The sequence below is a fragment of the Lethenteron reissneri genome, chromosome 62, assembly GCF_015708825.2.
Source record: "Lethenteron reissneri isolate LAM-NWPU_2019-01 chromosome 62, ASM1570882v1, whole genome shotgun sequence".
NCBI classification, from domain to species: domain Eukaryota; kingdom Metazoa; phylum Chordata; class Hyperoartia; order Petromyzontiformes; family Petromyzontidae; genus Lethenteron; species Lethenteron reissneri.
In genome coordinates this window covers 6,586,004-6,607,975 of record NC_083840.1, presented here as the reverse complement: position 1 = coordinate 6,607,975, position 21,972 = coordinate 6,586,004, and the positions used below count along the sequence as shown (strand labels likewise).

The window sequence follows — 21,972 nt, the reverse complement described above, 5'->3', positions numbered from 1 at the left end:
TGCCACCTCGTAGCCGCAGAAGTTCAAGCCGAGGGTGTCTCTCCCTCTCGCCGTGCGGGGCGTTGGGCCATATTCCCCGGGTACCGGGAGCACCGCCGTTGGGAGGGGCCCACGGTGGGCCGATGACCCCCGAGGTTGAGTGGCTTCAAGTTCCGTGTCGCTCATTATTATCATCAAGTGGGTGTGGGCCCAGGGCACCGCGTGCAGGATGTTGTGTTTGAGATTAAGTGGAGCCGGGGAGCCGGTGGAGCCACCACCAGAAGCCCCGTTGTAGCCGAACATCGCACGCCTGCCCTGGCTTTGTGACATTACCATGCGTCCTCTGAGTCGCCGCCACTGTAACCAGCGACTCGCCTCATCGAGTCGCTCGCCACTCGTGGAACCATCCACGGCATCAGAGCATCCCCAGGCCGATTACCCACGAGATCTCCTCGACGAGATGGAAACTCAAAAAGATACAACCCACAGCGGTGCGACTGTGGCCATGGCATCCAAACTATGGACCGCACAGAGTCAACACACTGTGGCCTGCGCTCCTACAACGGGGGAGCAGGAGGAGGAGGAGAGGAGCGGCCAAACGACACCAACTCTCGCTCTGCTGAAGCCCCTTCCTCGTGGTAGCGGCAGCGGCAGCAGGACCTCCCCACTGAGCATCTGGCTCGTGAACCACCAACACTGCGGCGCTGCTGCTGCTGCCACCATCACCACGTGCAACCGTAGAAGGTTGATACGCTGCATAATGCATCAAGCATTGGCATCATTAAACAGCGACATCATCTCGAAAACGCGACAGAAGTCACCAACGAACAACCATCATCGATTTCGATTTAAAGCTTTCGTGACTGCAGGGATTCATCTTCTTGGTTCTTTCGGTAAAGTCACGTAGAATGGAAATACTTAAATAATAAAAATAAAACATAATACAATAATTCTCACGACGTTTCGGTCATTCAGACTCTGTCTTCTCGACAGACATGTTCTCCACCTGAGGACGGCTGCTTGCGTTGTGGCCGAAACGTCGTGAGAATTATTGTATGATGTTTTATTTTTATTATTTCCATTCTACGCGACTTTACCGAAAGAACCAAGAAGAACCATCATCGAGTTCCATCGTTCGGGGAGCACTCGGGCATTGCGAGCGGTGGCGCAGCGGTTGGCGCACTTCACGACAAACCCGGCGCCCCCCCCCCCCCCCCCCAAGTTCGACTCCCGGCCCAGGCCAACATCAGTGGCGAGTAAAGACTGGACTCGAATCGATACATCCATCACGGTTGATTTATTAGTTGCTGATGTGTCCGTTCCATTACATCGTTGAGCTCGCAAATTATGTAACTAAGTGGTTTCTTATGGTCATAGAGCGCCACGCGCCACGCCCGTGCTGCTGCTGCGGGTGAATACGAGAACAGTCTGGGCCGGGTTCGACATTCAGAGTCTCCTGAGCAGTCGGGCTGACGCCGGTGCTTGTGAACTGCCCGGCGTTTATTGGCAGGGATCGTCTCTGAGACGCGGCTCCCAGACGACTCCGTGTCTGTTGCAGTGATGCGTTGCCAGGAAACGCAAGACGCGTTTGGTGTGGCTTTGTGTGCGAGTGTGTGTTGGTGACTGTCTTTGTGGGGGTGTGTGAGTGCGTGATTGGGGGTGTGTGTGTGTGTGATTGGGGGTGTGTGTGGGTGTGTGAGTGTGTGATTGGGGGTGTGTGATTGGGGTGTGTGTGTGTGTGTGTGATTGGGGGTGTGTGATTGGGGGTGTGTGAGTGTGTGATTGGGGGTGTGTGGGTGGGGGTGATTGGGGGTGTGATTATCGGGGTGAGTGCGTGTGATTGGGTGTGTGATTGGGTGTGTGTGGGTGTGTGATTGGGGGTGTGTGGGTGTGTGATTGGGGTGTGTGATTGTGGGGAGGTGAGTGTGTGTGTGATTGGGGGTGTGCGAGTGTGTGATTGGGTGTGTGATTGGGGTGTGTGATTGTGGGGGTGAGTGTGTGTGTGATTGGGGGTGTGCGAGTCTGTGATTGGGTGTGTGATTGGGGGTGTGTGGGTGTGTCTCAGCCTCAAATCAGTACCTGGTTCAATGTGTAAACATTATCAATAGGAAGACAAAGGCGGCCGGGCGTGGTACTGGCAACCCACCCCCCCTGTGTGCCGTGCCGGCCTTAATTAGGTGCGCGCTAACAGCCCTTGCCCCAACAGTCGATGTGGGCTACACGGGGGATCTTTGTCTTTGTGGGCGTGTGCGAGGCTGCGTGTGTGATATGGGGAGCGGTGGCGCAGTGATTAGTGCACAGCGATACGAACCCAGCAACCAGAGGTCAATTCCTGCTCACGGCTAACATCAGTGGCGGTTATCCGAACCCGTCTCTCTCCCCTATGTCGACTCAGCCTTAAACGGGAGCACATTTTCATTGTGCAAAAGTGTAAACATCTACAATGGGAAGACAAAGGCGGCCGGGCGTTTCTCTGACCACGCCCTTTACCCCTTTGTGCCGTGCCGTCCTTCATAGGCGCTCGCTAACAGCACTTGCCCTCCACCGTGTGTGTAGGCTACACGGGGAGCTTTGTCTTTGTGCGCGTGTAGCAGGTAGCGCGCAGCACCCCGAACACTGCAACCCGAGTTCGATTCCCGTTCACGGCTAACATCAGTGGCGAGTGGATATCAGAACCGCTCCTGGACCTCCCCTAGGTCGCCTCAGCCTCATTCCAGTAGCTGGTGCGGTTTCGTAAGCATCAGTACTGGTAAGACAAAGGCGGCGGGGGTTGTAGCTGTCCACACAACACCCACCCGGCATCAGCACGTGCAGGCGCTGTACACTCGTGTGTCGTCATCAACATCATCACCATGGTCTGTCCACTGCTCGATGACGATCAATGTGGTGTCCTCTAAACCACGTGCTCCTCTCTCGGTGTCACTCCAAACGTGCGTCCCTCCGCGATTATCCCACGCGGACGTTTCCGATTTTCGTTCCACATTCCGCGTGAATGGCCAAGCGCTCCCGATCCATACGCCAGGGCAGCTCACAACTCAGCACAACGCAGAATAACAAGTCGGACACGTGCGGCGGAGCGGCGGCGGCGGCGTGCAGCGTGAAACTCCGCAGCACGGAGAGATGGAGGTGGTCGGGCGTGGCCCTGGACCCCACCACCCCCTGGGGTGGTGCCATCGTGCCGGCGGCCGTCATCGGCGCTGCTGCTGCTGCTACTCACTAACGACACTTGCCCCAACAGCCTGTAGAAGGCTACACGGGAGGCCTTTGTTGTGCAGCGAGGGCACGAACAGAAACATCGTCAGTCATGGCCAACCCACTGCTGGATGAAGGCCCCGTGCGCTGCTACACCTGCGTGCATTGTAATGTGCGTGTACACCGCACACGCGTGTGCATAGCATGTGGTGTGCACACACGCATGTACACAGCACATGTGCGTGTACACAGCACACGCGTGTGCATAGCATGTACACGGATGCAGAGCATACACAGTACACGTGTGCTGATAGCAAGCGCTATCATACCCGTGTGCAACAGAATCTGGCGCTGCTGCTGCTACTGCTGCTACTGCTGCTGCTACTGCCGCTGCTACTGCTGCTGCTGCGTTGGCAGCGGTGCACAGACAACTCAACACGAGCCGTGTCTACATTCACCCGGTCGTCGCCTTAAAAGACAATAAATAATGGGCGACGTTTCAGGCAATGACCCTTATTCGTTTAAGTTGCCAAGAAGGAGGGTCATTGCTCGAAACGTCGCCAGCCACAGGGATATTAACGAATATGTTGAATTGCACGTCGACCTGTACGATTTGCACACGCGTACACACACACGTACACATACACACGTACACACACACGTGTACACACACACACGCGTACACACACACACGTACACACACACACGTACACACACACGTGTACACACACACGTGTACACACACACGCGTACACACACACGTGTACACACACACGTGTACACACGAGCATGCAGCTGATGTCGCACGCGATGCATGTGCTGCGTGTGCAGGTGTAGGGTGTGGGGAGCGGTGGCGCAGTGATTAGCGCACTGCGCTACGAATCCGGCTCACGGCCAACACCAGTTATGATTATCTGAACCAGGTCCTGGGCCTCCCCTAGATAGACTCGGCCTCAAATAAGTACCTGGTGTGATGAGTAAACATCGCATCTCGGGAGACAAAGGCCGCCGGGCGAGGTGCTGGCCACCCGCCACCTGGCGTGCCGTGCCAACCATCATCACGTGCTCGCTAGCACCGTTTGCCACAATGATCTGTTAAGACTTTCCGGGGGACCTTTGTCTTTGGGTTTGTATGCATTTAATGCAGGACACACACACACGCGTGTGTGCATCCCATGTACAAATTCATGCACCACGTCTATACAACAATAGGCCTCCACCAAAACACTTTGTACCAGGCTAGGTGCACATGTACCCGGCCAGGTGAGCACACAGACACGCGCGCACAGCACAACGAAGACGGATCCTCCGCGCCGACACTCACCCGTCGCGAGCAGCAACACGAGCAGAGCGCCCTCCATTCCGTCTCCCAGTGTCCCTGTGTCTGCACGTGTCTCTTCGTGTCTCTCTCTGTGTGTCTCCACGTGTCTCTCCACGGGTCTCTCTCTGTGTCTCCACGTGTCTCTCTGTCTGTCTCCACGGGTCTCTCTGTCTCCACGTGTCTCTCTGTCTGTCTCCACGTGTCTCTCTGTCTGTCTCCACGTGTCTCTCTGTCTCTCCACGTGTCTCTTTGTCTCTCTGTGTGTCTCTGTGTGTCTCTCCACGTGTCTCTCCTCTGGCTCTTCTCTCTGTGCAGACTGAGGGGCGCGTCCTTTTAAAGAGACCCGGGCGGTGACGTCACCCAGTGAGTGGGCGTGGTCTCTGCGACCGCGTCGCAACTCGAACGTCAGCCGTGGTCTATCCACAGCTGGCCTGAACACGTCACGTGGCTGATGACCAGCCGTGGTCTATCCACTGCTGGCCTGAACACGTCACGTGGCTGATGTACCAGCCGTGGTCTATCCACAGCTGGCCTGAACACGTCACGTGGCTGATGTACCAGCCGTGGTCTAGCCACTGCTGACCTGAACACGTCACGTGGCTGATGTACCAGCCGTGGTCTATCCACTGCTGGCCTGAACACGTCACGTGGCTGATGACCAGCCGTGGTCTATCCACAGCTGGCCTGAACACGTCACGTGGCTGATGACCAGCCGTGGTCTATCCACAGCTGGCCTGAACACGTCACGTGGCTGATGGACCAGCCGTGGTCTATCCACAGCTGGCCTGAACACGTCACGTGGCTGATGACCAGCCATGGTCTATCCACTGCTGGCCTGAACACGTCACGTGGCTGATTCACCAGCCGTGGTCTATCCACAACTGGCCTGAACACGTCACGTGGCTGATAGACCAGCCGTGGTCTATCCACTGCTGGCCTGAACACGTCACGTGGCTGATGACCAGCCGTGGTCTATCCACAGCTGGCTAGAATAAGTCACGTGTCAGTAAAGTTTTTGTCTATTTTGAAGAACCTTGTGGCCTAAGAAGCTCTTGCATCGGCTTCATCAACGAAAGCAGAGTCGGTTACCAGGAAAGCGAAACACGTGCACCAGAGGTCGCAAGTCAAATATCGACAAATACACAATGAAGAGGGAAACATGGCGAACACTCACATGTAGAGTGTTTCACAAAGTTATCTTTTAAATATTTAGCAAAAGTGAGGATTAGGATTAAATAATATATTGCAAATAAATCATGAACACGCAAATGGTAAAGTAGTTTCTCTGAGAAACATCACATTTCAAGTAACGTGGCTGATGGACTCAACGCGTTCAGTGGCAATAGCGCTGTAGCCTTAAGGACTTGGAATCGGTGACGTTTCGGGCAATGCTGCTTTTGCATGGCACAAAGAGAGGGGCCAGAAAGATAGTTCTCGACCCCTGCCCGAAACGGAACATTGTATACCGTTCCACTCTCCGCACAGTACACACCAAAGGCCGTAATTATAATATATATGAGGGGGGGCACATCCCCCCCACATCCCCCCCCCCCCAATATTCAAATATGCTCAAAATGTCCCCCACCCCAATATATTGCTATAAAAACATAATTGCTATGCTATGTAAATAAAAACAACAATTTGCTAAACCTTGGCCACAATATCTGGACCTGTCCTCATATAAATCAACGCATAGATTTATGTTTATATGATTGTGGTTATGGTTGTACTTTATGAATCCCTAATCTCTGCCATTACATACCATAAAACAGGAAATGGTCAAAAAAAAGTTAAAACAGAGCAGTGAAATACAATACACTATTAGACATTGTAAAAAATAAAAAAAAGTCCATCCCGCGTGTTATTGAATTTTTTTTTATTTTAGGCAGGAAATGAGTTTTCAAATTTAGATATTTTTTTCCTGGGTTGGGACCCCCAGACACCCTCGAAGATTTGGTCCCCCCAATGTTGACTCCATGGCTACGGCCTTGGTGCACACACAGACACGTTACACAAACACACACGTAATACACACGCAGTGTATGATATAGCAGGCGATGGCCCGTCTTCATAGTACACGAGCCGAGAGGCCGATCGAGAGATGGAGTGGATATTTCCTATTATTATATTGGAGTGGATATTGTTGACAGCCTGGGGCCCGAAGAGAATGACTGACACGTTCAACGTGGGGTTCACACGTCGGCTTTCGCGACCAATATCATCTAGAAGGAAGGTTGTTTTAGCTTAGATCGCGTTCTAACGACCAACAAGTTCTATTATGGACGTTTCACTCGATTCCTCATCACCCGTTGTGTGAAGAGGGCGCGGGAACAGTTTCACGAGTGGCATCTGATGAGCAAGAGGCAACAGGAACAAACACGTCCCATAGCCACGAGGCATGGCGCTGTCACGAACTCCCCGGTGGCGGAGTGGGTGGCCCCGTGTTGTGACGCGTGGCCACGTGTTGTGACGCGTGGCCACGTGTTGTGACGCGTGGCCCCGTGTTGTGACGCGTGGCCACGTGTTGTGACGCGTGGCCCCGTGTTGTGACGCGTGGCCACGTGTTGTGACGCGTGGCCACGTGTTGTGTCGCGTGGCCACGTGTTGTGACGCGTGGCCACGTGTTGTGACGCGTGGCCACGTGTTGTGGCGCGTGGTGACGTGTTGTGACGCGTGGTGACGTGTTGTGACGCGTGGCCACGTGTTGTGTCGCGTGGCCACGTGTTGTGTCGCGTGGCCACGTGTTGTGGCGCGTGGTGACGTGTTGTGACGCGTGGTGACGTGTTGTGACGCGTGGTCACGTGTTGTGTCGCGTGGCCACGTGTTGTGATGCGTGGCCACGTGTTGTGTCGCGTGGCCACGTGTTGTGTCGCGTGGTCACGTGTTGTGACGCGTGGCCACGTGTTGTGTCGCGTGGCCACGTGTTGTGACGCGTGGTCACGTGTTGTGTCGCGTGGCCACGTGTTGTGATGCGTGGCCACGTGTTGTGTCGCGTGGCCACGTGTTGTGTCGCGTGGTCACGTGTTGTGTCGCGTGGCCACGTGTTGTGTCGCGTGGTCACGTGTTGTGTCGCGTGGTCACGTGTTGTGTCGCGTGGCCACGTGTTGTGTCGCGTGGCCACGTGTTGTGTCGCGTGGTCACGTGTTGTGTCGCGTGGCCACGTGTTGTGTCGCGTGGCCACGTGTTGTGTCGCGTGGTCACGTGTTGTGTCGCGTGGCCACGTGTTGTGTCGCTTGGCCACGTGTTGTGACGCGTGGCCACGTGTTGTGTCGCGTGGCCACGTGTTGTGTCGCGTGGTCACGTGTTGTGTCGCGTGGTCACGTGTTGTGTCGCGTGGCCACGTGTTGTGTCGCGTGGTCACGTGTTGTGTCGCGTGGCCACGTGTTGTGTCGCGTGGCCACGTGTTGTGACGCGTGGCCACGTGTTGTGACGCGTGGTCACGTGTTGTGTCGCGTGGCCACGTGTTGTGACGCGTGGTGACGTGTTGTGTCGCGTGGCCACGTGTTGTGACGCGTGGCCACGTGTTGTGACGCGTGGCCACGTGTTGTGACGCGTGGCCACGTGTTGTGACGCGTGGTGACGTGTTGTGACGCGTGGTGACGTGTTGTGACGCGTGGCCACGTGTTGTGACGCGTGGCCACGTGTTGTGTCGCGTGGCCACGTGTTGTGACGCGTGGTGACGTGTTGTGTCGCGTGGCCACGTGTTGTGGCGCGTGGCCACGTGTTGTGACGCGTGGTGACGTGTTGTGACGCGTGGTGACGTGTTGTGTCGCGTGGTGACGTGTTGTGACGCGTGGCCACGTGTTGTGACGCGTGGCCACGTGTTGTGTCGCGTGGCCACGTGTTGTGACGCGTGGTGACGTGTTGTGTCGCGTGGCCTCGTGTTGTGGCGCGTGGCCACGTGTTGTGACGCGTGGTGACGTGTTGTGTCGCGTGGCCACGTGTTGTGTCGCGTGGCCACGTGTTGTGACGCGTGGTGACGTGTTGTGGCGCGTGGTGACGTGTTGTGACGCGTGGTGACGTGTTGTGGCGCGTGGTGACGTGTTGTGACGCGTGGTGACGTGTTGTGTCGCGTGGCCACGTGTTGTGTCGCGTGGCCACGTGTTGTGGCGCGTGGCCACGTGTTGTGACGCGTGGCCACGTGTTGTGACGCGTGGTGACGTGTTGTGGCGCGTGGCCACGTGTTGTGTCGCGTGGCCACGTGTTGTGGCGCGTGGCCACGTGTTGTGTCGCGTGGCCACGTGTTGTGTCGCGTGGCCACGTGTTGTGGCGCGTGGCCACGTGTTGTGACGCGTGGTGACGTGTTGTGTCGCGTGGCCACGTGTTGTGTCGCGTGGCCACGTGTTGTGACGCGTGGTGACGTGTTGTGGCGCGTGGTGACGTGTTGTGACGCGTGGTGACGTGTTGTGGCGCGTGGTGACGTGTTGTGACGCGTGGTGACGTGTTGTGTCGCGTGGCCACGTGTTGTGTCGCGTGGCCACGTGTTGTGGCGCGTGGCCACGTGTTGTGACGCGTGGCCACGTGTTGTGACGCGTGGTGACGTGTTGTGGCGCGTGGCCACGTGTTGTGTCGCGTGGCCACGTGTTGTGGCGCGTGGCCACGTGTTGTGACGCGTGGCCACGTGTTGTGTCGCGTGGCCACGTGTTGTGGCGCGTGGCCACGTGTTGTGTCGCGTGGCCACGTGTTGTGGCGCGTGGCCACGTGTTGTGACGCGTGGCCACGTGTTGTGACGCGTGGTGACGTGTTGTGTCGCGTGGCCACGTGTTGTGTCGCGTGGCCACGTGTTGTGGCGCGTGGCCACGTGTTGTGACGCGTGGCCACGTGTTGTGACGCGTGGTGACGTGTTGTGGCGCGTGGCCACGTGTTGTGACGCGTGGTCCCGTGTTGTGACGCGAGGTGACGTGTTGTGGCGCGTGGTGACGTGTTGTGGCGGGTCACCGAGACGGGGATTCCCCCAACCCCCGCGGCTCCAATGGGCGCCGCTCCGCACGCCTGAGCCGACGTGTGTCCATCGCCCCCTCGTGGCGACGAACGGGAAATGAAACTCCGAGTTGAAGCAACGCCGCCTCGGAGCGCCGCGCCGCCCTGTGGAGCGAGAGAGCGGTGGGGGGTGGGGGGGGGCTCAAGCGGCAGGAGGAGGAGGGGCCACAGGCGAGGAGCGGGGAGCCGGCACCACCGACCGTTGCCCAAGCTCTGCGGTCCTGTCTACACGACGGCGTTATCGGACTATATTAACGGGTGTGTCTACATGTGGGAGGAAACCGAAGCAAGTGGATAATACCCACGCGTGCGGGCGAGGGGGAAACACTCTATCCCGTCCGCAGATGGAGATTAGTCCGCACTCTGCTATAGCGCCTTCTCCTGGGGAGCCGGGGCACTGCCACAAGGCGGCTCTGTTGATCCACTGCTGGATGAAGGCATCCCCAAGCCGTAGCCATCACCAAACGGTCCCGCGATGCGAGTTGTAGGAATATTCGAGCTCCGAGAGCCAATGTCGTCGCTCCATCTCCGCGCTGTGCGTCCCCGCCGGCACAAGTTCCCTCTTCTCTTCTGGTCTCGTACAGCGAGCAATGAGCCCGGGCCCAGGGTGGTCAGCCCAGTGGCCACCCTGGGCCACCCGCGGCAGGCACGTGCCCATAGACTAACATTGCCCATAGATTAACATTGCCCATAGACTAACATTGCCCATAGACTAACACTGCCCATAGACTAACGTTGCCCATAGACTAACACTGCCCATAGACTAACACTGCCCATAGACTAACACTGCCCATAGACTAGCATTGCCCATAGACTAACACTGCCCATAGACTAACATTACCCATAGACTAACATTGCCCATAGACTAGCATTGCCCATAGACTCACATTGCCCATAGACTAACATTGCCCATAGACTCACATTGCCCATAGACTCACATTGCCCATAGACTCACATTGCCCATAGACTCACATTGCCCATAGACTAACATTGCCCACAGACTAACATTGCCCATAGACTAACATTGCCCATAGACTCACACTGCCCATAGACTAACATTGCCCATAGACTAACATTGCCCATAGACTAACATTGCCCATAGACTAACATTGCCCATAGACTCACATTGCCCATAGACTCACATTGCCCATAGACTAACATTGCCCATAGACTAACACTGCCCATAGACTAACAATGCCCATCGACTAACATTGGCAGGTGGTATAACTGTGGCCGTCATCACAAAAGTGGGAGCAGCAGACGAATGTTTGCGAGATCTAATTACTGAGAAGTAGTTCACAACAGAAATGGAATACGAACAACGATCAGCTACCCCAGGCCCCCACAAACCCAAGGCCTAAATAGAAACAATGGAAGTTCGACCCGTGCCCACTGTGCCTCGGTTCTTCCTGGTCGTGATCGTCCTCTTGGGCACAGTGGGGGCGGTCAACAATCACTAACTAAAAACCGACAGTTCTCCGGAGTGATCTTCTTGTTCTCCGCGCTCGGACACACGGAATCCAGGAGGAGACTCCGTTTACACGCGGTCGCTTTATTGCACCGGCCCCTCTAGCACACGAGGATGTCGGACCATCTGAAACGACCAAATGTGCTGTCAACTTCACGCCCCACGCCTCACTGATAAAATCCCTGCGCATTAGGGAATAATTGCAGGTTTTAACCTTTTAAAACTCTCACAACCAAATTGACTCTCCCAATCCTTAACTGTGTAGTGACATGGAATGGGTCACGACGCGGCATAGCGCGGGTTGCTGGCAGGGAAGGGGATCTGCAGTTGCAGAAGCCCTGACTGTCAGCAGGTCACGTGACAAGCCAGGGAGAGGGTTGCAGGGCAAAGGTCACAGGGGGGGGCACGTGAGGGGAGCCCGGGTTCTAGAAGGGGTCGTGGCCGGGGGTGGAGCGAGGTCACGCCGGGAGGATAAAAGGGACCCCCTCGTCGCGCCGCTGGAGTCTTCGTCTGCCTCTTCACCTCGTCGGCGTCGTCAGTCGGGCAGTCCGCCAGCTGTGCTGACCGGGGGCTGTCGTCATCCCTTGTGAACTGTGAAGGCTGTTCGTGCCTACTGCTCCTCGTGCCTCTAAGTGCGCCACTACCATTGTACAGGTTTCTGGGTAGTACGCACTTTAGGACTAATTATTACTTTATCCTCATCAATTAATTTAGATTCGAGTGTTCATCTCACGGTTACAAGTCACATGTTGAAGGAGCTCCCTCATTCAGCGTCTCACCTGCGCCACTCCGAGCCGATTCTAACATCGGTGACGTGCCACGCCGACTCGATCACACGGAATCGATTACACGGGATCGATCACACCGAAACGAATCGATTAGTGATCGTGTTCACGTGAAGGCTCTCCATCATACCTCCCCACTTTATAAAAAATATGTTCAAAAGAAAATAAAGAGGTTCTCCTTATAATACTGAAGTGTGAAAATATGCACAATTTAACAAGTACATAGCCACACAGGTTACATATATTTAGAACGTTGTTTTATTCATTTCCAAAATCTCAAACCGTAATTGAAGAAATTACCCAAAATGCATCTCAAACGTATCCTCTGACCGGGGATACGAGCAACGTCGTCACGTGACATCAAAGGTATTACGTGTGTACGTTGAACTTCTTTCGCACCGTACGTAGCCAACCGTGCTAGTCGGAGATGCGGGGGAAGGACAACAAACTAAACACAAACATCTATTCTCAAGACATGAGTGTTCACGCAAGAAATGACGCTGCTGTACATGGCTACAGTCACGGGTAGATCGCCTTCGGGGTAGGAGAATCACAATCAGAGAATATTCACCCACTCGGGCTTGTTCGTGGAAGCCACAGGCATCCACAGGCATCCACGAACAACCAATTACGGCCTTCGGCCAGGGAAGTCACGAAAAAAGTTGCACACGAACGACGCATTCACGCAAGCATCCGATGCCCCGTTGTGAAGTTTTAAAATGAAACATCTTTGAATTGTATTATGTTTTGAATTAGACAATTTTATTTCTTCATTAAAATACCTCATTGAAAATGACATTTCGTGTGAATTTTCTCTCGTCGTTAAGTAGATGGCCTTGCTGGGGGTTCGGTTCGATGCGGACTTTCACCTTCATGGGATTGCGGGCTCGAGATGAGGCGACACGGAGCTGCTCGCCGTGCGAGGAGACCGCCGCCGCCTGCAGATCGATTCCACCGTGATCGAGCGTCTGCCCCTGCGCCTCCGTCGATCGTGCGGGGGGCGCGTGGATGTTCGCAGCGCCCCCTGCGTGACAACGACGTAAAGTGCAGCGCTCATCGCAGATAAAGTCGTGCGCTTCTATCAGAGTAGACTGGCGGAATCCGATAAGCGTTAAAGCTCTTTCTACAGCCGTCTTTCTACAGCCGTCTTTCTACAGCCGTCTTTCTACAGCCGTCTTTCTACAGCCGTCTTTCTACAGCCGTCCAGGAAGAGCTGTAGGCAGGCTGAGAGCAGGGCCGTTCAAGGGGGGGGGGTGGCTGGGGAAAATCTCCCCGCGTGCCCCCCCCCCCCCACAACGCCTTAAAAATATAAACCGGTAGCATTACATCTGACGTCGTGACGGCGAAGCACGGCCCCCCGAATCGCGGGGCCCGGGCCAGTCGCCCCCGATGATTTGCACCATTATCCTCGGGAGGGGCTCTGGCCGATGGTTGAGGGGCCGAGGGTTGAGGGGTCGAGTCGGGAGTCGGTCTCGTCGCGCCCAGCTCATTGACAGAGGCAGCCGCAGCAGCAGCGGGTCCTGCGCAGCAGCAGCGCGGTGAGGATCCCGGAGAAGAGGCAGAGGAAGCAGGAGACGACGGCCAGGGCCACGGTGCAGCATTGGAGATCTGCGCGCCCGCACGGACACGGCACGGCCACCCCACAGCGACGCTACATCAGCCTCCCGCTTCAGCATCGCCTGGCTCAGCCACCTCAATTAGAAGTTACATCCGTGGCGCTACATCAGCCTCCCGCTTCAGCATCGCCTGGCTCAGCCACCTCAATTAGAAGTTACATCCGTGGCGCTACATCAGCCTCCCGCTTCAGCATCGCCTGGCTCAGCCACCTCAATTAGAAGTTACATCCGTGGCGCTACATCAGCCTCCCGCTTCAGCATCGCCTGGCTCAGCCACCTCAATTAGAAGTTACATCCGTGGCGCTACATCAGCCTCCCGCTTCAGCATCGCCTGGCTCAGCCACCTCAATTAGAAGTTACAGCCGTGGCGCTACATCAGCCTTCCCCTGGCGAGCCAGGGCACGACTCCTCGACGATGTCCACGTGGAGAAGGGAGTTGCGCAACGTCTGTGCAGTGACCCACCAACCCTCGCTGCTGCCTCCACAGTGCCGGCTCACAGCAGCCGCCACGTGCAGCAGCAGCAGCGTAGCCACCACCACGGCCACAACCACGGCCACCACCACGGCCACCACCACGGCCACCACCACGGCCACCACCACGGCCACCACCACGGCCACCACGGCAACCACCACGGCCACCACCACGGCCACCACCACGGCCACCACCGCCAGAGCGGGTCAACATTGGACAAGCGCATGTCGGAGGCGTCGACTAGTCGGGGCGTATGCCTGCGTCTACTCCCTTTGGTGGTCCAGGCAATCCCTGCGAAGAGCCACACTCACCAGCTGCTGGTGGCGCTGCTGCTGGTGATGGCGCTGCTGCTGGTGTTGGCGCTGCTGCTGTCGGTGCGGGCGCCGTGACGAGGAGGGTCGAGCCGACGGTCGTCCCGGCGACGTTGCAGCTGAACGTCCCCGCGTCGCGGGCGGACACGGGGTCGAGCACGAGGTGCGCCGCGTCGAGCGAGGGCTTCCCGCCGCTCCACGCGATGCGGCTCGCGAGCCGCGTGGGAGCCACGCACGAGTCCCCAGCCTGGTGCCGGATGATCTGCGATGGGGCAGCCCGGACAGAGGATTGGAGCAGACCGGAATCAGAGAAAGACTGGAATCAGAGAAAGACTAGAATCAGAGAAAGACTGGAATCAGAGAAAGACTGGAATCAGAGAAAGACTGGAATCAGAGAAAGACCGGAATCAGAGAAAGACTGGAATCAGAGAAAGACCGGAATCAGAGAAAGACCGGAATCAGAGAAAGACCGGAATCAGAGAAAGACTGGAATCAGAGAAAGACCGGAATCAGAGAAAGACTGGAATCAGAGAAAGACTGGAATCAGAGAAAGACCGGAATCAGAGAAAGACCGGAATCAGAGAAAGACTGGAATCAGAGAAAGACTGGAATCAGAGAAAGACCGGAATCAGAGAAAGACTGGAATCAGAGAAAGACTGCAATCAGAGAAAGACTGGAATCAGAGAAAGACCGGAATCAGAGAAAGACTGGAATCAGAGAAAGACTGGAATCAGAGAAAGACTGGAATCAGAGAAAGACCGGAATCAGAGAAAGACTGGAATCAGAGAAAGACTGGAATCAGAGAAAGACCGGAATCAGACGGAATCAGAGAAAGACTGGAATCAGAGAAAGACTGAATCAGAGAAAGACTGGAATCAGAGAAAGACCTGGAATCAGAGAAAGACTGGAATCAGAGAAAGACAGGAATCAGAGAAAGACCGGAATCAGAGAAAGACTGGAATCAGAGAAAGACTGGAATCAGAGAAAGACCGGAATCAGAGAAAGACTGGAATCAGAGAAAGACTGGAATCAGAGAAAGACTGGAATCAGAGAAAGACTGGAATCAGAGAAAGACCTGGAATCAGAGAAAGACCGGAATCAGAGAAAGACCGGAATCAGAGAAAGACCGGAATCAGAGAAAGACCGGAATCAGAGAAAGACTGGAATCAGAGAAAGACCGGCATCAGAGAAAGACCGGAATCAGAGAAAGACTGGAATCAGAGAAAGACCGGAATCAGAGAAAGACCGGAATCAGAAAGACCGGAATCAGAGAAAGACCTGGAATCAGAGAAAGACCGGAATCAGAGAAAGACCGGAATCAGAGAAAGACTGGAATCAGAGAAAGACCGGAATCAGAGAAAGACCGGAATCAGAGAAAGACTGGAATCAGAGAAAGACCGGAATCAGAGAAAGACCGGAATCAGAGAAAGACTGGAATCAGAGAAAGACCGGAATCAGAGAAAGACTGGAATCAGAGAAAGACTGGAATCAGAGAAAGACCGGAATCAGAGAAAGACTGGAATCAGAGAAAGACTGGAATCAGAGAAAGACTAGAATCAGAGAAAGACTGGAATCAGAGAAAGACCGGAATCAGAGAAAGACTGCAATCAGAGAAAGACTGCAATCAGAGAAAGACTGCAATCAGAGAAAGACTGGAATCAGAGAAAGACCGGAATCAGAGAAAGACTGGAATCAGAGAAAGACTGGAATCAGAGCGAGATTGGAATCAGAGCGAGATTGGAATCAGAGCGAGATTGGAATCAGAGCGAGATTGGAATCAGAGCGAGATTGGAATCAGAGCGAGATTGGAATCAGAGCGAGATTGGAATCAGAGCGAGATTGGAATCAGAGAAAGACTGCAATCAGAGAAAGACCGGAATCAGAGAAAGACTGGAATCAGAGCGAGATTGGAATCAGAGCGAGATTGGAATCAGAGCGAGATTGGAATCAGAGCGAGATTGGAATCAGAGCGAGATTGGAATCAGAGCGAGATTGGAATCAGAGCGAGATTGGAATCAGAGCGAGATTGGAATCAGAGCGAGATTGGAATCAGAGAAAGACTGCAATCAGAGAAAGACCGGAATCAGAGAAAGACTGGAATCAGAGCGAGATTGGAATCAGAGCGAGATTGGAATCAGAGCGAGATTGGAATCAGAGCGAGATTGGAATCAGAGCGAGATTGGAATCAGAGCGAGATTGGAATCAGAGCGAGATTGGAATCAGAGCGAGATTGGAATCAGAGCGAGATTGGAATCGGAGCGAGATTGGAATCAGAGCGAGAGTGGACTCAGAGCGAGATTGGAATCAGAGCGAGATTGGAATCAGAGCGAGATTGGAATCAGAGCGAGATTGGAATCAGAGCGAGATTAGAATCAGAGAGAGTGGAATCAGAGAGAGACTGGCACACACGACGCCTGTCTTTGTCTCGAGAAGTGGTCGTCCCCGTGTCGCTCTACGCGTCTCAAGTGTCGAGATCTCCACATTGTTTATAGACCACCCGGCACCGCACGAGTCCCCGGTTCCGTCTGTCCACCGCGACATTCAGCGCCCTTGGCACGGGCCCGAACTCACCCACTTGGCCGCGTCTTGCGAGTTGGCCGCAGAGAATTTCCACACGAATTGCGGATTCTTCTGAGAGCCCTCGAGAGGGAGCGTAGCGCTGCAGTTGAGGGTGACGCTGGTGCCCTCCACGGCCACCACCACCACCGGCTGGGTGGCGCGCCCGCTGGAGACCACGCAGCTCACTGCTGCTGCTGCTGCGCGTGGCGCGGGGAGGGAGGCGCGGACATGTGATCAGCAGCAGCAGTAGTGGCACGGCAATCATCATCAGCAGTGCCATGGCAATCATCATCATCATCATCAGCAGTGCCATGGCAATCACTGTTGAACGAGAGCCCCGCGTTTAACATGAATCAGAACGTCTCCCCCCCCCCACCGCGTGTTCATTGTAAGGAGCGTTCAGCCAGCGGCGTGAGGTCCCAACGACGACGATGATGCAATGATGATGATGTGATGATGATGCCGACGATGATGATGATGTGGTGATGATGATGATGCCGATGATGATGATGATGCCGATGATGGTGATGATGGTGATGATGATGGTGATGATGATGCGATGCCAGTGATGATGATGCGATGCCAGTGATGATGATGATGCGATGCCAGTGATGATGATGATGCAATGATGATGATGCAATGATGATGATGATGCAATGATAATGATGATGCAATGATGATGATGCAATGATGATGATGATAGCGGTGATGATGATGCGATGATGATGATATGACGATGATGCAATGATGATGATATGATGATGCAATGATGATGATATGATGATGCAATGATGATGATGATGCGCTGATCATGATGCCGACGATGATGATGTCAGTGATGATGATGCCGACGATGATGCAATGATGATGCGATGCCAGTGATGATGAGGACGTTGATGAGCCTGTGGTGAGCGTGGACGCGCATCGCCCGGAGCGGTGCCCCCACCCCCAATCAACATCGCCGGTCCCCTACAAAGACAAAGACCCCCGTGTAGCCTGTAACAGACTTGTGGGGCAAGTGCTGTTAGCGAGCAGCACCTATGAAGGCCGGCACGGCACACGAGGGGGTGGGTGGCCAGCACCACGCCCGGCCGCCTTCGTCTCCCCGGCGATGATAACAATACTTGCATTGTATATCGCGTCATATATGAGACCAAATCCCATAAACACCAAGCAAATGAAACCCCTACTGCAACCAGGCAAACTCAAAAGTTAATAAACTAATTAAGAAAAGGCACCAAACCAAAAAGACGCCAACAACAAAAGCGTCATCAAAACAAATGAATTCGCCATTGGGTCACATCCCAGACCACAGTCCACGCCGCACCAGGGACTCGTGTGAGGCTGAGTCGACCTAGGGGAGGCCCAGGACCGGTTCAGGTAATCGCTGTCACTGTGGTGGTGGCCGTGAGCGGGTTGCGCACTACGGCTCCACACACGCACATGCACACACACACGCATGCACATACAACAACAACCGCCATTCGCCACTAAGTGGCGGTGACGTCACCACGATGCTTGTGCCAGGCCAAGTGCACCACACACACACGCACGCGCACACACGCATGCACACACACACGCGCACGCACACACGCATGCACACACACACGCGCGCACACACACGCATGCACACACGCATGCACACGCACACACGCATGCACACACGAACACACACACGCATGCACACACACACACGCACACACGAATGCACACAGACACGCGCATGCCCACACACACACATGCACACACATGCATGCACACACACACGCACGCACACACGCACATACATACACACATGCACACACATGCACGCACACACACGCATGCACACAGACTCGCACCTCTCTAACGCCACACACACGTGCGTGTGTGTGTGCGTGTGCGCGTGTGTGTCAGCGTGTAGAAGATTTGAGTGCGGTCTTATTGGCTGGCTGCGTGCGAGCGGTGGTGCAGTGGTTAGAATATCTGAACCGGTCCTGGGCCTCCCCTAGGTCGACGCGGCCTCAACTGAGTACCTGGTTCGGGGACTGAGCGTTGTGCTCGCCACGCCGCCGCATCATCATCATCGGGTGCCGGGTCGGCCGTGACCGGTGCTGCCCGCTAAGAGCGCTTGCCCCAACAGCAGCCTGCTCACGGCTACACGGGGGGGGGGTTCTTTGTGTGTGTGATGGGCACGGGTCCTGGGTCGACTTCTTCACGTCGGCCCCACTCCGGCCGTGCCGGCGCTTTGCGAGTGGGGATCTGAGCAGGAAACTCGACGAGCTATCGACTCGTCTGCACGCTTCCTCCGCCCGCGGGTAGGGAGCGGTGATGTGGGCTCACCGCACGCACCGAGTCGCGTCGGAATTTCCCTCCAGTTCCATGCGCAATGTACGAGCACACACGCACACTCACTTACACACTCACTTTCACACACACTCACTTTCACACACACTCACACACTCACTTTCACACGCACACTCACTTTCACACACGCACACTCACTTTCACACGCACACTCACACACACACTCACACACACTCACTTTCACACGCACACTCACTTTCACACTCACTTTCACACACACTCACTTTCACACACACACACTTTCACACACACACACTCACTTTCACACACTCACTTTCACACACACTCACTTTCACACGCACACACTTTCATACACGCACACTCACTTTCACACACACACACGCACACTCACTTTCACACACACTCACACACACACACACTCACTTTCACACTCACTTTCACACGCACACTCACTTTCACACTCACTTTCACACACACTCACTTTCACACACACACACTTTCACACACACACACACTCACTTTCACACACACACACTCACTTTCACACGCACACACTCACTTTCACACACGCACACTCACTTTCACACACACACACTCACTTTCACACACACACACTCACTTTCACACACGCACACTCACTTTCACACACACACACACTCACTTTCACACGCACTGCACGATGCTTCAGAGGTGCACTCTGAATTAAAAACAAATCGCTTCGTTCAAAAAACAAACGACCGCGTGGAGCGCGAGCGTCAGGATGAAGAACGACCCCGCAGGCGACAACTCGGGCGCTCTTCCCTCGTTGCCTCGACAGCCTCAGGTCATAGCCGACAACAACATCAACATCATCAACAACATCCACAACAACATTAACAACATCCACAACAACATCAACAACATCAACAACATCCACATCATCATCATCGCGGAGCGGCTCGGCGTCGCGCGGGGCAGCCGCCCGCTCGGGTCGGGCTACGATCAGCGCCGGTCTGGGGCAGCCGGGTGGGGGGTCCTCTAAAGCGACCGCCTGGGACCGAGCAGCACGCCGCGATGTGCGTCTCCGTGTGGGTCACACCGAGCGGGCGGGCGGGGCGCGGTGGCTCCGCGCGGGAGTCGAGCGGCTCTGGGGATGCGGCCACTCACCGAGGACGATGGCGAGCGAGCGAGCCCAGCGGGAGTCCATGGCGAGCGAGCGCCGCTCAACTCGCCCGGCCGAGTTCGAGATCGAGTCCGAGTTCGAGTGCGGGGAAAACTCACAAAGCCGGACGAGTTTCCTGGAGGCGGTTTGCGACAACTTCCCTTCAACACCCACAGGAGCAATCGCGTCACCGCGTGCTCACGCAGCCGCACGTACACACGTGCACACCTACACACGTGCACACGTACACACGCATCCTTACGTACAAACGTACACACGTGCACACGCAGCCACAAGTGCACACCCACCCACCCACTCACCCACTCACTCACCCACTCACTCACTCGTAGTGTAACCAGCAACTCACCCACTCACCCACCCACTCACTCACCCACCCACTCACCAGTGGTGTAACAACCAACCGCATCAGAACATCGCCGTGCCACAGCTTCATGAATGGGAACATGACCGACACGGGTCACAGCGGCGCGACCATTGTGGCCACGCCGTGGGTCACAGCGAAGCCGCTGTGGCCTGCGCTGCTGCAGCAGAGGAACAGCGACACAACACGGAGTCTCTCTCTCTCTCCCTGCCGAAGCCTGAAGCCCTCTCTCCCGTCGCGACAGCGGCAGGAGGACCTGCACATTGGTACGGAGCTCCTGGACAACAACCCCCGCTGCTGCTGCTGCTGCTGTCACCAGAGAGATCCTCGCCGGAGGAGCGGTGGTGGTGGGAATAGGGCCCAGAATTAGCGCGCCGAGGATCACACAGAGCGGTCGCCACTGATGAGAGCCGTGGGCTGGGAATTTGAGCTCATGTTGTCGCCGGTGGAGTTGGTCGGCGCAGTTCACCACCGCGCCACCGCTCCCCACGCCGTCCGAGGTGCGTCGCGCACAGAATTTGCTCGTGCCTCGAGGTCGCACCACCACCTCCTCGTGGCTTCTTCGCTCGATTTGTTTGCTGTTAAAACTGAAGCCGCCGCGAGTCTGGAGAGACTCGGCCACCCCACGTGGGCCGAGATTGCCGGCGGAAGGGCCGGGAGAGCAGCACGAGCAGGTGCCTCTGTTAGAGGCCGGGATGCAGAGGAGGGGATCCTGGGTGAGGAGACGAGTGGGGAGGTGAATTACGCGAGTGGGTAGGCGAGTGAATAGGTGAGTGGGTGAGCGTGTTGGCGAGTCGGTGAGCGTGTAGGTGAGTGGGTGAGCGTGTAGGCGAGTCGGTGTGTAGGCGAGTTAGTGTGTAGTGTTGGCGAGTCGGTGAGTGTGTAGGTGGGTGAGTAGGCAGGTGAATAGGTGAGTGGATAGGTAAATGAGTGGGTGAGTTAATGAGTGGATAAATGAGTTGGATATTTACACACGTGTATATGTAGTGGGTCAATAACCAGAGGAGACCTTCTGTGGGGCCACACGATGTTTATTTCACTACTCTGTCACAGGGTCCCGAACACGAAGGGGTAGCGGCCCCTTCCACGCGATGCCCGAGGCGGCCTCCGGCCTACACCGCCGCCCAACACTGGGCCCACGCCGGCTCGGAGCCGTCCGGCGAGGGGCCCGAGGGGGGGCCACGCCGACCCGACCGCCGGCCTCACTCAGCTCCGGCCCTCAGAAGATAGGACCCTGTAGCTTGGGGTCCAGGGTCCTACCTTCCGCCCAGGTCTTCAGTCCACGGCTTGGAGATGAGCGAGCCGGACCCTTCAGAGGACCGGCTTCTATACAGGTCCGTGGCTTGCTCCGCCCTAGCTACGCCCCCCTTCCAGAGCCTTCTGGAAGGTGACGTCATCCCCCAGTCCCCCTCCCGGGGTTTGGGGATCGTGTCCCCAGGATCCCTCTCCCAGGGACTGC

The 21,972-nt window shown here is 55.7% G+C and overlaps 2 protein-coding genes across 4 annotated transcripts in view; both read right to left on the bottom strand.

The window, feature by feature from the left end:
• Nucleotides 1-4,785, bottom strand: part of LOC133358458 (basal cell adhesion molecule-like) — a 48,247-nt gene extending 43,462 nt beyond the window's left edge. For both annotated transcript variants that reach the window (XM_061576747.1, XM_061576749.1), the window contains exon 1: nt 4,496-4,785. In XM_061576747.1, the coding sequence (XP_061432731.1) occupies nt 4,496-4,532 (37 nt within the window). In that variant the 5' untranslated portion in view covers nt 4,533-4,785. The remainder of the gene's footprint in view (nt 1-4,495) is intronic.
• An 8,222-nt stretch (nt 4,786-13,007) lies between these two features.
• Nucleotides 13,008-20,698, bottom strand: LOC133358454 (uncharacterized). Of its 2 annotated transcripts, XM_061576742.1 has the most exons (5): nt 20,535-20,698; nt 20,137-20,359; nt 16,696-16,880; nt 14,125-14,386; nt 13,008-13,333 (listed from the first exon to the last, which is right to left on the bottom strand). In XM_061576742.1, exons 2-5 carry the CDS (start codon nt 20,174-20,176, stop codon nt 13,212-13,214), a joined length of 609 nt encoding a protein of 202 aa, XP_061432726.1. In that variant the 5' UTR covers nt 20,177-20,359; nt 20,535-20,698; the 3' UTR covers nt 13,008-13,211. The 2 variants fall into 2 exon arrangements, with proteins under 2 accessions (XP_061432726.1, XP_061432728.1); XM_061576744.1 differs by lacking the exon at nt 20,535-20,698 and having other exon boundaries at nt 16,696-16,877; nt 20,137-20,220.
• Between the last annotated feature and the right edge of the window lie 1,274 nt (nt 20,699-21,972).